At 40.8% G+C, this 18,248-nt stretch overlaps 1 protein-coding gene across 1 annotated transcript in view; it reads left to right on the forward strand.

Moving 5' to 3' along the window:
- The window catches only part of ST13 (ST13 Hsp70 interacting protein), a 31,238-nt gene extending 13,717 nt beyond the window's left edge, over positions 1-17,521 (forward strand). The window contains exons 8-12 of the mRNA XM_032787711.2: positions 2,032-2,134; positions 8,641-8,757; positions 9,844-9,895; positions 10,516-10,604; positions 15,663-17,521. Of these exons, the coding sequence (XP_032643602.1) occupies positions 2,032-2,134; positions 8,641-8,757; positions 9,844-9,895; positions 10,516-10,604; positions 15,663-15,791 (490 nt within the window). The 3' untranslated portion in view covers positions 15,792-17,521. The remainder of the gene's footprint in view (positions 1-2,031; positions 2,135-8,640; positions 8,758-9,843; positions 9,896-10,515; positions 10,605-15,662) is intronic.
- The last annotated feature ends 727 nt before the right edge of the window (positions 17,522-18,248 follow it).

Here is an 18,248-nt window from a genome sequence, read left to right on the forward strand (position 1 = left end):
GAATTGTGAACTGGTATAACTTGAATTTTGCTAGTCTTTCATGCCAAAGAATCCCTACACACTTTATACTGGTAAAAGTAAATTGTTTAGGACTAGTAGTGAAAGCTCCTATCTAAAATGTCCAAAAACCTGTAATGAAATACTATCATTTTTGTAAATTAATTTACTTTTTGTAATAAAGTATTAAATGTAATAAGGAATTAACAATTAAATGGGTAGGTGTTTTTGACCTCCTTCTTATGAATAGGATAGAATGAGTTTTGCTATTAAAGTAGTGAAAATTGGACTTTTTAAGCAAAGTTTAGTAAATTCTGTATTTACTTTCTATGGTGTTGTCTTGGTTAACTGTCTTATTCCTCTCTCTGTACCCACACATCTCAAGAATGATGATCTTAAGTTTTTTAACTTGTTTTGGAGGCACATAACAGTTAAGGAGGAACAAACTAAACTGTTAGTAAAAAAGCTACTTAAACAACATTGAAAATCAATTTTTGCTGCTTTTTTTTGGGCAAGCTTATTTTTTCTACATACATCCCTTAACAGGGTCCATGAAGGGTGGTATCAGCTTAAGATAGCAGACCATCGCTAGGTTAACAATCCTATTCTCAGAACTGGTAATGAAACATTAGCAATGTTTTTTAAAGGACTTTGAAAATGTCTAATATGTATTCTCATTTAGTGAACATTCAGGAACTCTGTTCTTGAGACAGTGTACTATAGTATCTTTAAGGATTTTTGGAAATCAGGACCAGAGTTTTGCATCATCTTAAAAATTGCACCTCTACCAACCTCATGATTCCAGTGTTCCCTTGAATCATGTCAGGGCATTGGTTCATTACCAGTGCACCCTGTGCTAAATTATGAGATCTGGTCAGATCACAATCTGCAGTGTTTTAACTTGAACTACTTACCAGACCATAGAGGCTCTCATCTTAACGTATCAGAATGATATTAAAACTTTCCTTGGTGTGGTTGACTCTCTAATACACCCTGAAGTAGTGTTAGAGGGCCTGATAGAGTAGGGGAAAGTCCATGTTCTATGATTCTATTCCTGGCTGTGCCACTAGCCTTCTGGTTAAGTCATTGCACCTTTACTTCATTTTCACCATCCATAAAATGGGGATGATATTTGTCTCCTTTGTGTAGCACTTTAAGATCTATAGGCAAAAAGTGCTGTGTAAGAGTCAGGTGGTATTATCCTTAATATAACTGGCCAAGCAAAATGAGGCTCAACACTCAAACTGGCATGTCTCTATCTTTTTCTGTCTGTATGTAATGTGATAACTTTTTAAAACTGCATCTGATAGATTCCAAAATTTATAGGAAATTCTCTGTGTATCAATGGGCGGAACCATATTGATTTTGCAGGAATTGAAAAAGCCTGACTTCTGCTAAAATCACTATTTGATTACTCATGATATAGTGGTGAGGCAGTGGTCTTGGGGCTAGAAAATAGTGGTTAGGGAGCTGCTTCTGCCTGCACCACCAAATGGACACTGTGTGGACCTGATTTTAAAAGAAATCAGGCTGCTGAAAGCCCCTCAAGCTGGGCTCGTTAGGCCCCCTCCCCACTTTGGTCATAACAATATTGATTTTGGTGAAAACTGGAAAAGCAAGCTTTTTTGGATTTCTGACATGCCAAAATCAACAAGGTGTTCTGACCAGAATGAGCAGACAAGGTCCTGGCTGGGTGTACAGCTCAGCCTACTGAAGTAACACACTCTTTGGCAATAGATACTATTAGTCACTTAAAAATTTTAATTGACTATGCAATACCTGTTACTGAGGTACACCTTCCCACTTTGGGTAGGAAGTTCCTTGTTTTTCATAACAGCAACCTCTCTTCTGCTGTTCAGAGGAATGGCAGTAATTGGCTTCACAGCACTCATTCAGTTGCTCATTTGTGTGTCCACTTATAAAAGGTTCATGTGGATCCAGGTAAAGGGACAGTGACTACCACCTTGTCTGTTGCGAATTAAAGGATGGGAAGAGAGAGCGCTACTAACCCCATATTGCTGTCTTCAATTCCAGACTCCTGGGTCACTGGGAGGAGGCAGCACATGACCTTGCATTGGCATGTAAACTGGATTATGATGAAGAGGCTAGTGCCATGCTGAAGGAGGTGCAACCAAGAGTAAGTGGGGTGGGATGATGGAATGAATTGGCTTCTGCCTATTCTTGCTCGTTAGAGAGACTTCTGGAAGCTTCTGAAGGCTGCAGACATTTTCCTTTGGGGATACATAAGTGCTCTTGCAGTATCAAACATTCAGAGATGAGGTTATAATACAACTCTGTGGCTTAAACTGCGTTGATTTTTCTTTCCATTTCCAGTTGTGGTTAACTGGATCTTTGAGTGTGATGCTTCTGCATATTTATAATTACCTGCCCCTTTCCCTCTTGTTATTTCGAGTTATAATCTGAGTTTAGCAGAAGGAGCTGAGACAGTTGGGATCATGCATCCCTTTGTAATCCCAGCTCTGAGTATTCAGAATGGAAGACACTCAATAACTGCAATGGATGCTGCATTCCAGAAAGTTCTGAGGCTCAGAGACGCTGAGGACTCCCCTCATAGTGTGAATATGCAGAAGCAATGTTCTCAACCCATGATTTCTATAGTAAATTTCTTCCACTACTCTACCACTGGGGGGCAGTATAGCTTTCTTTGAAAGCAGCTGTCATTCTCCTTTATGAATTTACTTCTGCAGAAGACCACTGCAGACATCCCATGCTGAGCCATGTGAGCAGTAGTTAACAGTTGGAAGGTGTGTAATATTTCTCCAAGTTAGACACTGCATAAATTAATTGTATAAATATCTTGTCTAATGGTTCCTCTGTTTCTTTTCTTTCACCTGTTAGACTAGTCACAGAACCAACCTGTCCCTTTCTCTCTTGGTATTCTTACATAGTGGTAAATAGTTCGTGTGCAGTTTTAATAGGTATGGAACAGGATCAAGTGTTTTTAAACATTTTAGTTGCCTTGGGTCTTGCTCAAGATCATGGAGCCACTTAGGAGTCCTGTAGGCTAGGTTCCTCTGACCCTGCACACTGTTCCTTGCTTCAGATAGACATGAAATGCCTCAGAGAGGGACACTGCCAAATGCTGAAATGTCTGCAAGGCTTTATCCAAAAAGGTCCTGACATCTCTGCTTCAGAATCTGCTTATGCAAGAGGGGCTGGTAGCTCAAGTGTGAGAACTTTCCAAAAGAGTCTCCCCAGGTATAAGTAGTGGGCCAGGTCTGGTGGGCCATTCTTGGAGTAGAAGTCTGCGCTAAATCCCAGGCTGAAAGGGGTCATTCTCTAATAAAGGTGCCCTTTAAGCCATCGGAACCAAAAAGGCAGTTTCTTTGGCTTTGAGTTCTTAAGTTGGGGCAAAGGAAAGCACCTCTTACAGTGTCGGTCGTGCCGAGACCAGTTCTGGTAAGACAGCAGTGCTTCATGGATCTCATTGTCAAATTTAGCTTTCCTTGATCCTAAGGAAGGATAGGGCCTCTTCAGATCTTGTTTGCATCAAGACATCAATTGGAGTGGTCTGCCCAAAGCATCTTTTGAAGGCTCTAATGTGGAAGGGGGTTTTGCACTAACTACTCCCCCTTAGGTCTGCTGGGTTGGTTCAGGTGAGATGATTGCTGAAGAAAGCTGATGCTATCATCCTTGCTATGCATGGTTCTTTCCAGACCTAAGCTCAATGCCATGGACTACTTCTCTCTTGTTACAAAGGTTCCTTGCCATTCTACAACCGCTCCACCTCAAGGAGAAGCTAGTGCAGGCATAGAACATTCTTGGCGCTTCAGATGTCAGCTTGGGCAACTTCAGACTTAACTAATTGGCTTTCATCCATGTGGAGGGTGTGAGGTGAAGTTGGCACTTTGGCATTATAGTGGTCTTCCTGCATCAATGCTCTTTTGAAAAGTGGTAGCTGTGATATTCCAGAGAAGGCTTCCCACATGATCCTTTGCCATCTGCCTTCTTTACGTCACTACTTTACTGCCTTCTGTACTGATTCTGCCTGGTGTGTAGGGTAATCAGTGATTCAATACTCTCCTTTTTACGTCGTTCCCTAGGTGAGGCTGTCTCAAATGCTTTCTCCTGGTCTCAAGTGATTTCAGGACATGGTAGTGGTTGTGCCCAGGAAGCTAAAAGTGTCTGTTAAAATTGGTCAGGTACGTCTGGAGCCATCCTGCCTGTGAGGTTCACTTTACAGGAAATAAGTTTCCCATGTCATGTTGTACGGAAGGGCTGAGTTGTACTTCTAGATTTATTTGTGACGGAAGTGATCAATTAAAAGCTGAAAAAGTAAAAATTACCCTAAGAACAAAAAATCCAGAAAGTAATACATTTTGGCATGTAGGCTTATTTCTTCTCCATCTTGATTCTGCAGGCCTCCGGTTATGTGGCCTGACATAGCTTATAGCCTGGGATGGTCTAATGAGACTAAATCATCTCCTAAGGCAAAAAGCAGGAGTTACTATAGGGTTTTGAATGCTAAGAGGTCTCTAATAATTAAGGGCTTCTTAAGATACATTGAATACAACTGACAGGCTTTTGTCCACAGCTATTTCTCAAGACACTCTCTTGGTTCAGAAATTCAGATCTTAGTGACTAAGACCAAAATAATAGATTTACTCTTTGAAAGGATATGACCATTTTTCTGTTTTAAGACTGATGAAGCCTTAAAAATAAAACCAGGATGTCCATGGCCAGATCTCTGGGGCTGGGTCAATCTGTTCCTCATAAAGTCGTCTTCTAGGTTCCTCAAAAAGGAATTTCAACAGACGGCTTCTGGATTGATCTCCAATACAGATCCGGGCAGTCTATGAATCTCTCCATACCCATTGGGAGGCAAAGGTCAAGGGAAAGGAAGAAGACTACCTCATTTACATATGTTGCATTTCAAAAGCAAGGGTATGGTAGAGGATCCTGAACCAGTTCCAAAAAAATCAGATCATCTTCTCTTCTCCTGCCTCTCCATTTGGGTCTTTGTCCCAGTATTTTTAGGCATGGTGAAGTTTCTCTGAATCAGTGGGTCCTAGATCCCATAAATGAGTATTCCTTCCAGTTATAAGCCATACCACATCTCAACTCCCTTAACTTTTTCACGCATTCTTCTCAGAAACTGCTGCAAAAGGAGGTCTTGGCAACCATGTTGGGAAAGGCTCTGTTCCAGACTTCTGCAAATTGAAAAAATTACTTAAGGAAAACAGAATTCTACCCGTCTGTTCTGGGGGGCATAATCCTCTCAGTCTTCAAGACTGGTATGGAACCATAGCTCTGAAGACTTCCACTTCCACGCCTTGATAAGGCAAAAGCACAGGAAGTATCTTTTACAATAACTAATATAAGATTCTTCTTTTTGAACTGGCAGCACCCCTAACGGTATTCACCAAATGCTTGGCAGTGTTTATAGTTAATTTGTATGGGGGGCTGTCATAAATAGATAGCTAAGGGTTAATGTTTCTTTTACCTGTAAAGGGTTAACAAAGGGAACCAAACACCTGATCAGAGGACCAATCAGGAAACTGGATTTTTCAAAGTCAGGGAGGGAAATTTGGACTCTGAGTCTTTTCGTTCTCTCAGCCTAGAGAAGGTTCTTTTCTATCGTCTTATCTTCTTTCAACTGAAGTACAGTGGAAAACGATATAGCTTTAGTTGGTTGGTTATACATGTTTGTGTAATTTTACGTGGTGTCCTTGTGAATGTTTCAAATGGATATTGTCTTTTTGAATCAGACTGTAATTCATATTTCTATAAGCAATAAGCCCGCCATTTGTCACTTGAATGCAGAGTTATATTACTTACGTCTTTTCCTTTCTTTTATTTATATAAATGTTTCTTTGTAAGACTTGTGGAAGTTCTCTTCTGGGTAGGTTTAAGGAAACAAGGGGAGGATTCTTTTGTTTAGATCTACGGAGGGTAGCTCGAAGCACCAGGGAATTGGTGGAGGGGAAGAGAGAGAAAAATCATCTCTGTTCCTGTGTTGTTGAGGTTTGTCGTCTTGGTGGAGAGAGGGGCAGGGCTTCTTGGTATTGTCGATGTAAAAGAGATGCATTCATGCTCTAGGGAAAGGTTTGGGGAGACCAGAGAGTTTATCAGGTACTCAGAATCCTGATTGGTGGCAGCGAGATAAGATCCAAGCTGGTAATTAAGCTTGGAGGTTCATGCTAAGCACCCAGATTTTGGACGCTAAGGTCCAGATTTGGGACAGAGGCTTATGATAGGGGCCTTAGGTGTGTCCATATCTGGCTGACTGCTAAAAGATCAGTCTTTCCTGCAAGGCAAGAGTTACCATGCTTTGCCTTGCTGCTGCTTCAGATCTCTACAGTAAAGTGAATATATTTTGGCTACACCTCAAGGGCTACTCTTCACAGAAGACCCCCTTAGATTCTGCAAGAACTCTAGCTTGACTGCCTTGGGAAATGATCCAAGAACTCATCCAGAGAGTGGCGGTAGCAAAGTCTAGATTAGAAGACCCGGTTAAATTATCTGAGTGAGCCTGATGTCTACTGCATTTTTGTCTCCAACTCTGCAAGGCTTCAGGTGCACAACCCTTGCAAGGGTGGCTGAATCTGGTGTAAAAAACAAACTGCCACTGGACGTGAGGGTTTCCACTTCAGAAAGTCCAGTACTCTGCTGTGAGCAAATATTGCCAAAGAGTATCTTCAAGAGTTTAATTGGATGATTAATCAGATGATAGTCTTGATGGACTTGTCTCAATAGAGATCCTAAAAGCACTCTTCAAACTTACCATGGTGTGTGGAAGCCTCAGGAATGAAACTCCACATGCTTTTCCTCGAATTGGGAACTATCAGACTCTTTCATAAATCTTTACTTCCAGAGTTTGAAGGGTAATGGATGTAGATTCCTACAGATAACATGGTTGTGATTAAGGCTATGATTTAATCACTGGTATTTTTAGTATAAGTCATGGGCAGGTCACAGGCAATAAACAAAAAATTACAGCCCGTGACCTGTCCATGACTTGTGCTAAAAATACCTGTGACTAAATTTGGGGGGCTTTGGGGTGCTGCTACTGCTTATGGGTCAAGGGGCAGGGTCCTGCCACTGCTGCTTCAGGATTGGGGATGTTGGCAGCCTGGGGCCCTGTCTGGTGATCTGTTTACTTTGTCTCTGTGAAAGAGACCACGTCTGTCAATCGTAAGACTTTTAAAACATTTATAAATTTATACTCTCCCATCTAAAAGACTGTTGATCTTTCCGACTCTAATTTGGTATTTTCTAGATTCATGAAAAGGCCCTTTGGAGCCCATGGATTCTTGCATTCAGTAATACTTCTGGCTGAAGGTGCGAGATTTAGGCTCTAAGTGTCTGTCATTTTTGAAAATGAAACTTAAGTTCTGCTGAAAACTTATCCCTTGTTTTTAGTGGTCATTACCAGGGCAGGAGAGTCTAGGAGTAGCAGACCTCAGTAGCAAACACTTATTCCCATATTCCACATCAATATATTACTGCCTGTATATTTGTCAAAGCCCCAGAAACCCCTGGAGAGGCAAGGCTGTGTACTCTGGATTCTGAGGGAATGTTTACTACTTAAAACTAAGCTGTGTAGAAAGGCTGACCATGTGTGGCCTCTAGAGAGAGAGATAAGGGTCAAGCCATCTCAGTTCAAAGGCTTTCTAAAACTGTAAGAGTATATCCAGTCATATATGCACTAGGTAGTGTTCTTGTGCGTGAGTCTCCGGGTGTGAGCTTTCAGCCAGAGGAATGAGAGCCTCAAACAAATTATAGATACATGCCAAAATCTGAAATCTGCAGGGTTGCTATGTGGAATTCAGTGACTTAAGACATGAACCATTTTCCCAACGCTATCGAAAGCAGAACCTGGTTTCAGGAGGGCAGTGCTTCAGTTATTTTCCACTTGGGAGGGTATTCACTTGGCTCCCTTCCTTAAGGAGATCACTGGTAGGTAGTCTTCTGCAGTTGGACTCTGTAGAGGAAATCCATTTGGAGAACAAGCCACTTGTGAGAAGCAATGTGTTTTCCACCTCTCCTTCTCTGCTTGAGTTCAGGGAAGCTCTGGTTTAATAAGGAACTTACAAGTAAGTATTTTACATATAAACACACTCTAGAAGACAAAGCCCAACGTTATACAAAAGTGGAATCAGGAAGTGTTCTTTTGCCCTAATTGTCAAATTTTACATGCACAGCAGTGGTGTTTTTTGAAGCAATAAAAATGTTCTTTGTATTGTTCTTGTGGAAGTTCCCTGTTTGTATGGCAAACAACTGGTATTGACTGACTGTGGAAGAGTCCAGGCTTTTCTCTGTCTGTCCTTGCTGGCCAAAGGTATTAGGTTGGGGAACTCTATGACATGGATGACATATGGGGAATGGTAAATCTCAGAGCTTCATGTAAAAAAAAGAGTATGTTGGGGAAGTGCATATTTTGGCTAGTCCAGTCATGTTGTTACGCCCCAGTACTGCTGACAGTATTTGTAAGGTATATGTGGCAAATGTAATCTCTAAAGTCAGTTAATGCTACGTGATGAAGTCATCAACACGTGTTTTAAAAACTCACTGAAACTAGTTCAGTGGCTAAATTTATGCTGTATCTCAAAGGAAAACATCCATATTATGATGGCTCTATTGGAAATGCACAAGAATACTCACTGTTTCTTCCTGCCTCAGGCTCAGAAGATTGCTGAACATCGCAGGAAGTATGAGCGAAAGCGAGAAGAAAAAGAAATCAAGGAAAGGCTGGAAAGAGTAAAGAAGGCCCGAGAGGAACATGAGAGAGCACAGAGGGTGAGCTTTTGGTGCAAAACCATTTTTAAAAAAGTGCTGCATAATCTTGGGAGTAGTGCAAGGTTAACTTTTTTGGTAGAAATTCTATTGTATGCAACCCCTTTCATGTGTGTATTTTTAAAAATGGAATTACAGTACACCTCTACCTCAATATAATGTGACCCCGATATAATATGACTTCGGATATAACGCGGTAAAGCAGTGCTCCTGGTGGGGCGGGGCTGCACACTCCAGTGGGTCAAAACAAGTTCAATATAACGTGCTTTCACCTATAATGCAGTAAGACTTTTTGGCTCCCGAGGACAGCGTTATATCGAGGTAGGCATTATCGTAATACAAATAACACTTCTAGGAGTCTTAATCATAGACCAGGACCCAGTTGTGCTAGGTGCTGTGTGTCTTGGTTACTTGACTAGCTGAGAAGTAAAATCAGAGGTGGATTCTGCATCCTCAGATTCTAGTGAATCTGGAATATCCAGTTACCAGTTTCACCACTACTTAACTTTTCACTTCCTTTTTGACCACACAACAGTGCAAAGGTTTTCTTAAAAAATTAACTTTTAACAGTAACTGAAGCGTATGAATTGCCTGTATTCACAGCTGAGCTGCAGTATGTTGAATCTCAGCACAAAGTTTTTTGTTTTTTTGTTTTTTTTTTGCTGAACATGAGTCTGATTTTTCCCCTCCCTTTTTTTCTCTCTGTCTCGTTTCTTGTGTACCTTCCTCCCCACCTTGCCATCTGGTTTTCCTTTCTCACTTCTGTTGTATGTAGGTACTTATGTGGCCCTCATCACTAGTCTCTTAAGCAGGAGTAGTCAATTATTTTTTGCTAGCTCAAAATTTCTTGGTCAAGGCATAGTCAGGGTCCAGACTCCAGAGAACATTTCGGGGGAAAAAACCAAAAAACTATAATGAGTAAATAAAAGATTTTGAGGTCCATTCTGCAGTCCTGCCTATTGACTACCCCTGCTCTTCAGTGTCTAGAATTTAGCTGATGCTGTTTTTTCCTCCAAAAGGCCACTTGGGTAATAGGAGGCTGTCTTCCATTTCACTGCTCTTTCTGGAATGATGTGCTTTCATTTGCAGGAGGAAGAAGCTCGGCAACAGGCAGGAGGAGCTCAGTTTGGTGGCTTTCCAGGTACCTCATTTTTTGGGAATCATAAATCAGTTAGGTGCAGAAGGAGCTTGGCTTTTCCATGTGAGGCAGGGCAATAGCTTTCATTTATTCTCGATATCCTTCAGTGAAAGGACAAACAAGGCTGTGAGAGCAGGAACTTGAGACAGCTTTAATTTTGGAGAGATAAAAGGGAGAGGGACTCTTCCTACCAACTACTGAGTGTGACTCATGATATGTAGTAAATAAACGTGAGGGGATTCAGAGCTCAACAGTGAAGATCGTTGGGTTGAAGAGAGTTGTGTTTGAAAAGAAAATTAAAAATGATGTATTGCTTAGCCAACTAGGAGTGGGGAAGGCTTTACCTGGTTTGGTGAGTTAACCCGAAATAACTGCTGCCTTTGTTATGAGCCTCTTATTGCCTTAGATCCCAAAAATATGTATGAAATGAGATGCATATATTCACAGGAAGAGAAGGTGATTAAGCTCCTAGTTGGTGGAACAACAGTAGCCTTGTGGAAGACCTGTCTGTTCACCTTCCTGGCTGGGACTGGTAAAAGACGGGCTGTCCTGGGCTATGTACGTGTGCTTATATAGATGACTGAACTTCTTCCTTTGTGTATTCTTGTCTTTTCTTTTTGCAGGTGGGTTTCCTGGAGGTATGCCAGGCATGGCAGGGATGCCTGGTCTCAATGAAATTCTCAGTGACCCAGAGGTTCTTGCAGCCATGCAGGTGAGGACTTGCAGCGATAAAACATAAACATGCAAAATGAGGACACAACATATGTTCTTTTGTCACTTACAGGGGGAGGAAAAATCTTTTTCTTATCCAAGCAGTTAATGAAACCTTCTCTAACAGTGTGGGTGTCATCACTCTTTGTGGGATGAACATATCGATTATTTGTCTAGCTGGTTGTGTCTAATTAATACTCCTGACCTTCCACTGCCCCACGACATTGTAGACAAAACTAGAATTGTACAATACAGCATGCACTCTAGCTTTTTGGAGCAATTTTCTCACTCTTTTTTTGCATGGTTTTGTGGGACTCTCATTACACTACTTCTTCTAGAGCTGATCCTACTGTGAATGGCAAGGCTTGTTACCTCTTGAATGTGTGTGGATAAATTTTGTTGTTCCTCTTGGGCTCCAAGAAGTGAGCGGGCGGAAGCCCGCCCTCTACTAAAGGACCTCCCCCCAGCCTAAGGGGAGTATCCACATGTCTGGGATTCCAAGTGAGTATGGAGGACAACTAAAGATAAAACAGGGACAGGAGTGAAATCATAGGGCTGATTGAAAGGCAGAACACTGGGCTGGATGAACTGATCTGGCAAATTCCATATTACCATATATGAAAGCCCATTTTTCCCATGCTAAGAACATTCCATACCCTGTTAAACCAGTTATGGAGTTGGAGTTCAGAGGAGAAGCATTCCATAGCAGGCCCTAGGGCAAATCTGTTGGCAGTTGTTGAAGAAAAATTATGGGTGGGACTGAAACAAAACTGAGACTCTGAAAAGTCTACATGGGCAGCCATAAAGGTGTCTTATTGAGCTTCTTGTTTAAACAAGTAAATTGGGCTTTAGTCCTGGATGGCTTTCAGATGTGAAATACTTAGTACCCTGGGCACACTGACCTGCTGAAACAGCTTTTCATAGCTGTTTTGAAGCCTTCTATGCTAAGCAAAAGCATAGCAAGAAATCATTGTTTGGAATGTCTTAAGCTTGCAAAATGTGTACAATGCTTTTGGCCCATGCAGGCATCATTAATTTTAATGACAGCAATACATGGGAGCAAATCTTTACCTGAACTGGTGAGATCTGCAGTAATGGCTTCCAGGGCATGCATGAATAATGCAGGAAGAAATTTTTTAGGTTAAAACTTCCTTTGCCAAAAAATTCAGCTTTTGGTCAACCAAAAAGTTTAATAAATTCGTCTAATTTGTAGTGTTTGAAAAACCAAAAAAATTCCAAATATTAAAAATTAAAATATTTCATTTTGATATTTTGGAAATATGAAACATTTCAATTTTCTGATTCAAAACTACTTTGTTTAAAAACTTGTTTCATTGTCCTTTCAAAAAAAATTAAAAATCTTGAATAAAAAGATTTGGTTTAGTTTGATCTGAAACACAAAAAATTTCAACTTCTTGGCTTGCTGAGAAACTTTGTTTCAGGTCAACTCAAAAACATATTTTTATTTTCTTTTTTTTAATGGCCAGCGAACCAAAAAATCAGTGATTGACACAGCTTTCCTTGAGATACAAGAATTTCAGCTTCAGTGGTTCATCTGGTTGTCATAATTCACCCTGCCAACCAGTGCTTTGAAATCACACAGAAGCTTTGTTCTCAGCAGCTGTGCTGATGTTAATGATACTGCATTTTAGAGCCTGGACGCACTTGGTATAAGTTCTGAGATTCTGCCAGGGTTGATCTTTCTTCTAAACTATTGCAAAAATATGTAATGTGGACAGCATTCTTTGTTTAATGTAGACAGTAGTGGTGACACGTCGGGGTGGAGGGAGGATTTACTTAGTATTCCATTGATCATGAGGAGTCAGGGAGGGAGCATGGCTCAACCACGCTTAAGCACTGATTTATTACAGGATCACTATGGTTGCTGCCAGAGCAGTGTTCCGGTTGTAATGCCACTGAAACTTGTCCCAGCCACCATTCATACAGACAGTGTGACTGGGCCAAATCAGTGAGTGGCATAGTGACCTGATGCATGGGATCACAGTGACACTCAAATTTGGCCCAGCTGCCCCTCCATCCAGATGGAGGTAGCTGGGCCAAATGGTGTTGCAACCTAGTGCGTAAGGATTCTGTCTCTGTATGGCAGAACTCGGGGGAGTCCACAACTCCTGGCAGCACCGGCTAGTGCACTATGTACATAAGAGAGACTGAAGACTTCCCGGCCAAGGGAGATCTGGGGTTCTTCCGAGGGGGAGATGAACACGGCTGTTGCCTGGGATGCGGGGGAGGGATTTGTATCCCCCTCCCCAGGCAAGAAATATCTGAATTGATACCACTGGTAGACCGGCTTTACAGTGTGGAACTTTTTGGACTTTTTCCATCTAGAGGAGTCTTTAAACCTTTGTTCTTGCTAGAAAACTGCTAATATCGTTTCAGATTTTTGTTAGTGGCATTTTAAAGCCCTGATTATACTAGGGCTTTGTCTGAACTAGCCTTTTCCCTAAATTTCTACCTGTTGCTAATACCAGTGTAACTCCACTGGTAGTAACAGGGGAAGCTCTGGTTTAGACAGGGCACCAGTGGCCATGGATGTTCTTCCATAGTGCCTTAATACTGCCCAGGACAAGCTTATAATAATGGCAAAAATACTAGTAGCAGTGATCAACTTAGCATTGGCACAACTCCAGTGTAATCAACAGTGAGGAAACTGTTGGAAGAAAAGGCTGTTTTTAAAAAAGTCCTAAGATTGGCTCAATCCTGAGAGTCTTTCACTCTGATAAAAGTGCCTTAACTGCCAATGTGGACAGAATGAAACAGTTGTCAGTGCTGTAGACTTATTGCTGAAAATGGCTTAAGTTCCTAATGTGCACTGCCTTTAATAGGGCAAAGCCTTTACCCTGATGTCCTTAGTTACTGGTGATGGTCATCTTTCACATGCTGATTTTTTTGAGGTCATTCTTTGCAAGTTAATGGGAAAAGATTCCTAGGCTTTTGAGCGGTACCACATAGCAGGCCTTTGTCTGCCTTTTCATAATGTATAGGTGACTTGAAAAGTAGCTGGAATGACTAGCTCTGCATACATTTAGCAAATGGTAATACTTAATATTGACACCTAGATAGGAGTTTAGTCTATGTTTGTAGAAGCTGTTTCCTGTTAAGTCATAAACTTTAATTGCCCCTAAAGTCCAGCTCTGTTTAGGGTGGTGTCCTTTGAAGTTGTCCTCTTCTGAGTTTTGTAATGAGTGTTGATAGCCTTATTTACACACACACACTCTCACTCACTCTCTCAAAACCGCGGACTTGTTACTGTGTTAATCTTTTCAAGACCTTTGTTAGCCTTCCTTTTGTCTGCTGTTACAACCCTTTGAAATGTGTTTCTAATAAACTTTATTTTAGCCAACATCTGTTGAGCTTTTAGTCTCTGAAAGAATCAGCTGAGATGGATGTTGAGGGGAAGGGAGGAGAGTGGCTTGCTTAATGGTTGTTTTCTGAAGCTACATTTGAGTGACTATCACATTATTATTTTTTTGTATTTATAACTGTCTTGATCTGGGCATTGCCACTTCCTGCTTTTGAATTTAAGCTGGTGTTCTCACTAGTTCAATTAAGAACAGTTCAGTTGACTAGTTCAGATATGGCTGACGTGTAAGAGGTTTATCATGGAAATGCCTTTCCAACCATAGCATTGATGGCCACACAGACTGCAATATGTGCATGCCCAGATGCTCAGTAAGATCATTCAGAAGCACACCATAGAGTTAAATGTGAAATCTTCTTAACCAATAGTGCAAATGTCAGTGTTGCACGCACAGTACAGAAAAATACACCTTAGTTATGACTCCTCCATACTAAGCAGTGAAGCTAAAATTGGTGTAGATAAAAATCTTGTTGTTCAGCAGTAAACAGACTAGTTAAAATAGCAAAGTAGCTTCTAATAAAATTCCCTGATGTTTTTCTTTTTCCATAACTTTATCTCATTGTTCATGGGCTGAATCAGTCTCAGCCCAGAGGTGAAAATCTGAGGAAAATCCCTACAGTTGTAAGGGAAAAATCTAAGGCAGACTTTGAAATGTCAAACTGAGCATGCAGGTAGCCCTCAGAACAGATTGGTCTAAAATCTGTTCAGCATATGAAAGTTCTGTAGAATCATTGCACTATGAAACATCCCATAAGTTTTAAATTGCACTTCCACATTGATGCCCTACCAGATGGAAGTTGGGGGGAGAGATCGGGAGACGTGCCCTGGGAAAGTCTGCACGCCTCTTGAATAGGCTGAGAAAGCAGAGCAACGTAGTCCAACTTTGCCATCTTCATATGGATGTTTTAACTTCAAACTCCTTGGAATATGAAGACATTAGATTGCACATTTATTTCAAACTCCTTGTGCTCTGGGTTTTACACCTCAGAGTATCTGAGTCTTTAGAAGATTAAAATAGATGGCTTTCATTTCCTAGTCAAGGTTAAGGTCCAAAATCTCTGCTCCTATGCTGACTTCATTGAGGCCTCCAGTGTGATTCTTGTACTGCACCAGTGCCTTTATGAAGTACATCTTTACATAAATACAAGTGTGGTATTTGCAATCTTAATGTACATGGAAGAGTTTTGCTTTTCCCACTTCTAAGAGTTTTATTTTGTCTAATAGCATACTTAAAGAACTTTTCAGCTAAGAAAGTGAGAGATTCTGTGTACCTAAATAAAACTGCAGAGGGAACATTCAGTCAGAACATAGTCACCAAAATTCAAATACTGTCAAACTTGACATCCTTACCCATGTCAAGTGACATGGTGTCAGTAATATCTTCAAGTCAGACTCCGTTTCATCTCATCCAAAATATAGTAGCTCTTGCACATTGTTGTGGCGTTAGCTCAGTACTGATTCACATGCTACCTAATGAATTGCCAGCTTCACATCCTGTATCACCTGGATTTTTCTTTAGAGGTCTCTCATCCAAGACCCAACTAGGTCGACTTAAGGAGTGTCATCACCTTTGGCTTTAATCTCCAGAGCTGTCAGTCTAGTGCTAAATTTACTTGAAATGTTTTAAGGCTTTTTGTATTGAAATAAAGCTACAATAACATCTTTCCTCTGCTTTTTCAGGATCCGGAAGTTATGGTCGCATTCCAAGATGTTGCCCAGAACCCAGCAAATATGTCCAAGTACCAAAACAACCCTAAGGTCATGAACCTTATCAGCAAACTGTCAGCCAAATTTGGAAGTCAACCATAAATTCCCTTTTAATAAAATCATAAGTGTATGGAAAAAAGAATTGATTACTTAACAAATGCAGATGTTGCAATAACACAAACCATTGTACCTTTAATCTTCTCATGAAGAGAACTGGGGTGCTCTAAAGAGAGTTCACCTCTTGCCCCCATGCATCAAACTTTTTGCAAAGATTGGTTTTGTTACTCAAATTATACTCAAAACATACTTTCAATCCTCCCTCTCTACCCCAGAGTTGCAACCATTTGTTACAAGTAGAAGTAATGCTGGCTTCTTTGAATTAAGACTTATAATAGATTGTAATCTTTCAATAGGTAGTCTGATTTAACAAAAAGCAGTTTTAAATCAAACTGTCATCCTGGCTTTCTCTTCCCCAGCAAGTAAAGAAGCAGGAATTGTAACACCAGGGTCCTGTATTATCTATCTGGGACAGGAAAATTGGTCTAATTGTAGGAGGGGGTATGGTGGGGACAATCATTTTAAAGTATTAACTGGATGAAGGAGGTGTCTGCAGGTACTGTTACACACCCTTTTATTTGCTTTACGTTTTGATGTGTGGCTGATTTTAGATGATGGTTAGAGCAAAACCAATAAGGGTCACCAGTATTCTAACTACTTATACACTGGAACTTCTGGCAGTACTGCCAACAATGTTTAAAACTTAGGATTGCCCCCTGCTCTGTGGCTATCCTTTGTTCATTCTGGCATGAAACACATTTTATTGCAGATATCACTGAGGTTAGGTAGGTTACTTGCTATATTCTTGCCCTTCGTATTTATGTAATACTGTTGTATTCTCTGTCCAGGTGGATAAGGGAGAGCACTCTTATTGTCTATAGCAGTGCACTCCTTTCCTTCCCTGATTGGCAGGTCTTTAACTAGTTGTACTCTTTTTGATGAGGCAACTCTTAAACCAGGCTTCATCCATTTGAAAATTAGAAGGAAGGAAACTTATCCCTACCACCACCTCTGTCCCCTTAAGTGGGCAAGCTATCTGAACATGGGGTGTAAAATGCTATTACTATCAGTTAAAGGCAGAATAAACCCCACAATAGAGCAACTCTGGGTTCTGAGGGAGTCTGAGTCCTAATATGCTTACAGATGAAATCTCTTGGCCTAAGTCGTCTTCAACTTTTGTCCTCTTATCAGAGCAGTTGAGTCCTTTCCTACTATCGCACACTCCAGTCTTCCATCTTTTAACTTTCTTTTTTAACATGATGCTGTCCCAGTGGTCAACGCTTCAATTCAATCCATGGTTCTTGGGGTTTGGGATAAATATGAGAAGGTGGATTAGGTGGCACAGATGGTGCATACTTTTTAACACTTTGTGAATTTACAGCATGGGTATCCTTGGAACAGTGTGTCTTTGCTGGTATGTTCTTGATGCTTCCATTTGTTTTGTCTTTAATAAACATTGCCTCCTGCTCATGTTGGAAAGTTTATCATAACTAGCTTTTGGTTACGTTTGGGTCTTCTGAGAGCTTTTCTGTTCAGTGATCTTGTAATTCTGTGTCTTAAGCCATAATGGATGTCACTGTTTTTAATTAAATCTGGACTTGTTTAGGAACCCAACAACAGATGCAAAAATCACACACACACCAAATGCTTTTTCTCATACTAATAACCTTGCAAAATGGAAAGATGTGAATTCTTTTTTGCTTAAGAAATATAGTTCTGAAATACTTCTAGTTGCCTTTTAAAAAAAAAAAAATAAAGTATGGTTTTGAAAATAAGTTTCTTAGCTTGGCTTTGTAACTGAACACTTGTTCATTAAGTGAAAACCCTAATGTAAGCACACAGTTTATGATTAAACTGCATACAACCTGGACTAAATGCCTGACTAAGGGCTTGTCTTCCCTGCAAAGTTAACTCAAATTATAGTGCAAGTGTTGCCCGTAACCCAGCTCCTGTCCATATACAAAAATTTCTGGCATGAGTGATGGTGCTTTAAATCAAGCAGGCTAGGGAGTATAGGTTGAGCTCAGGTGCTGTTGCTGCTCAACCTACTATGCTGTGTGAATGCATATCGAGTCCACTTGAGTACAGTCTGTTTCCCTTTTCCCCCCTGCAGCTGTCTTCCCAAAAGTCCCCAAGGCCTTTGTCTACCTACTTACTCCCTAGTTTTGGACCGGAACTTACTTCCAGACAGTATAAATAGCCTGCTTTGGTGTTCAGACCCCACCTCAGCATGAAGTTTTCTGTACTAGTAATATTTATATAGTACTTCTGTTGCCTTCTGACCTGAACAAGTACAGCTGGCGGTGTGGATAAAAATTGACTTTAAAAATGTTTATTTAAACCTGATTGATTTTAAATTATATTTTGTTGTTCTTCGAGTGATTGCTCATATCCATTCCAGTAGGTGTACGTGTCGTGCGTGCACGTCTGTTGGAAGACTTTTACCCTAGCAACTCCAGCGGGCCGGCAGGTCGCCCCCTAGAGTGGCGCCACCATGGCAGG

This window comes from Chelonoidis abingdonii, chromosome 1, assembly GCF_003597395.2.
Source record: "Chelonoidis abingdonii isolate Lonesome George chromosome 1, CheloAbing_2.0, whole genome shotgun sequence".
In the NCBI taxonomy this organism is placed as follows: Eukaryota; Metazoa; Chordata; order Testudines; family Testudinidae; genus Chelonoidis; species Chelonoidis abingdonii.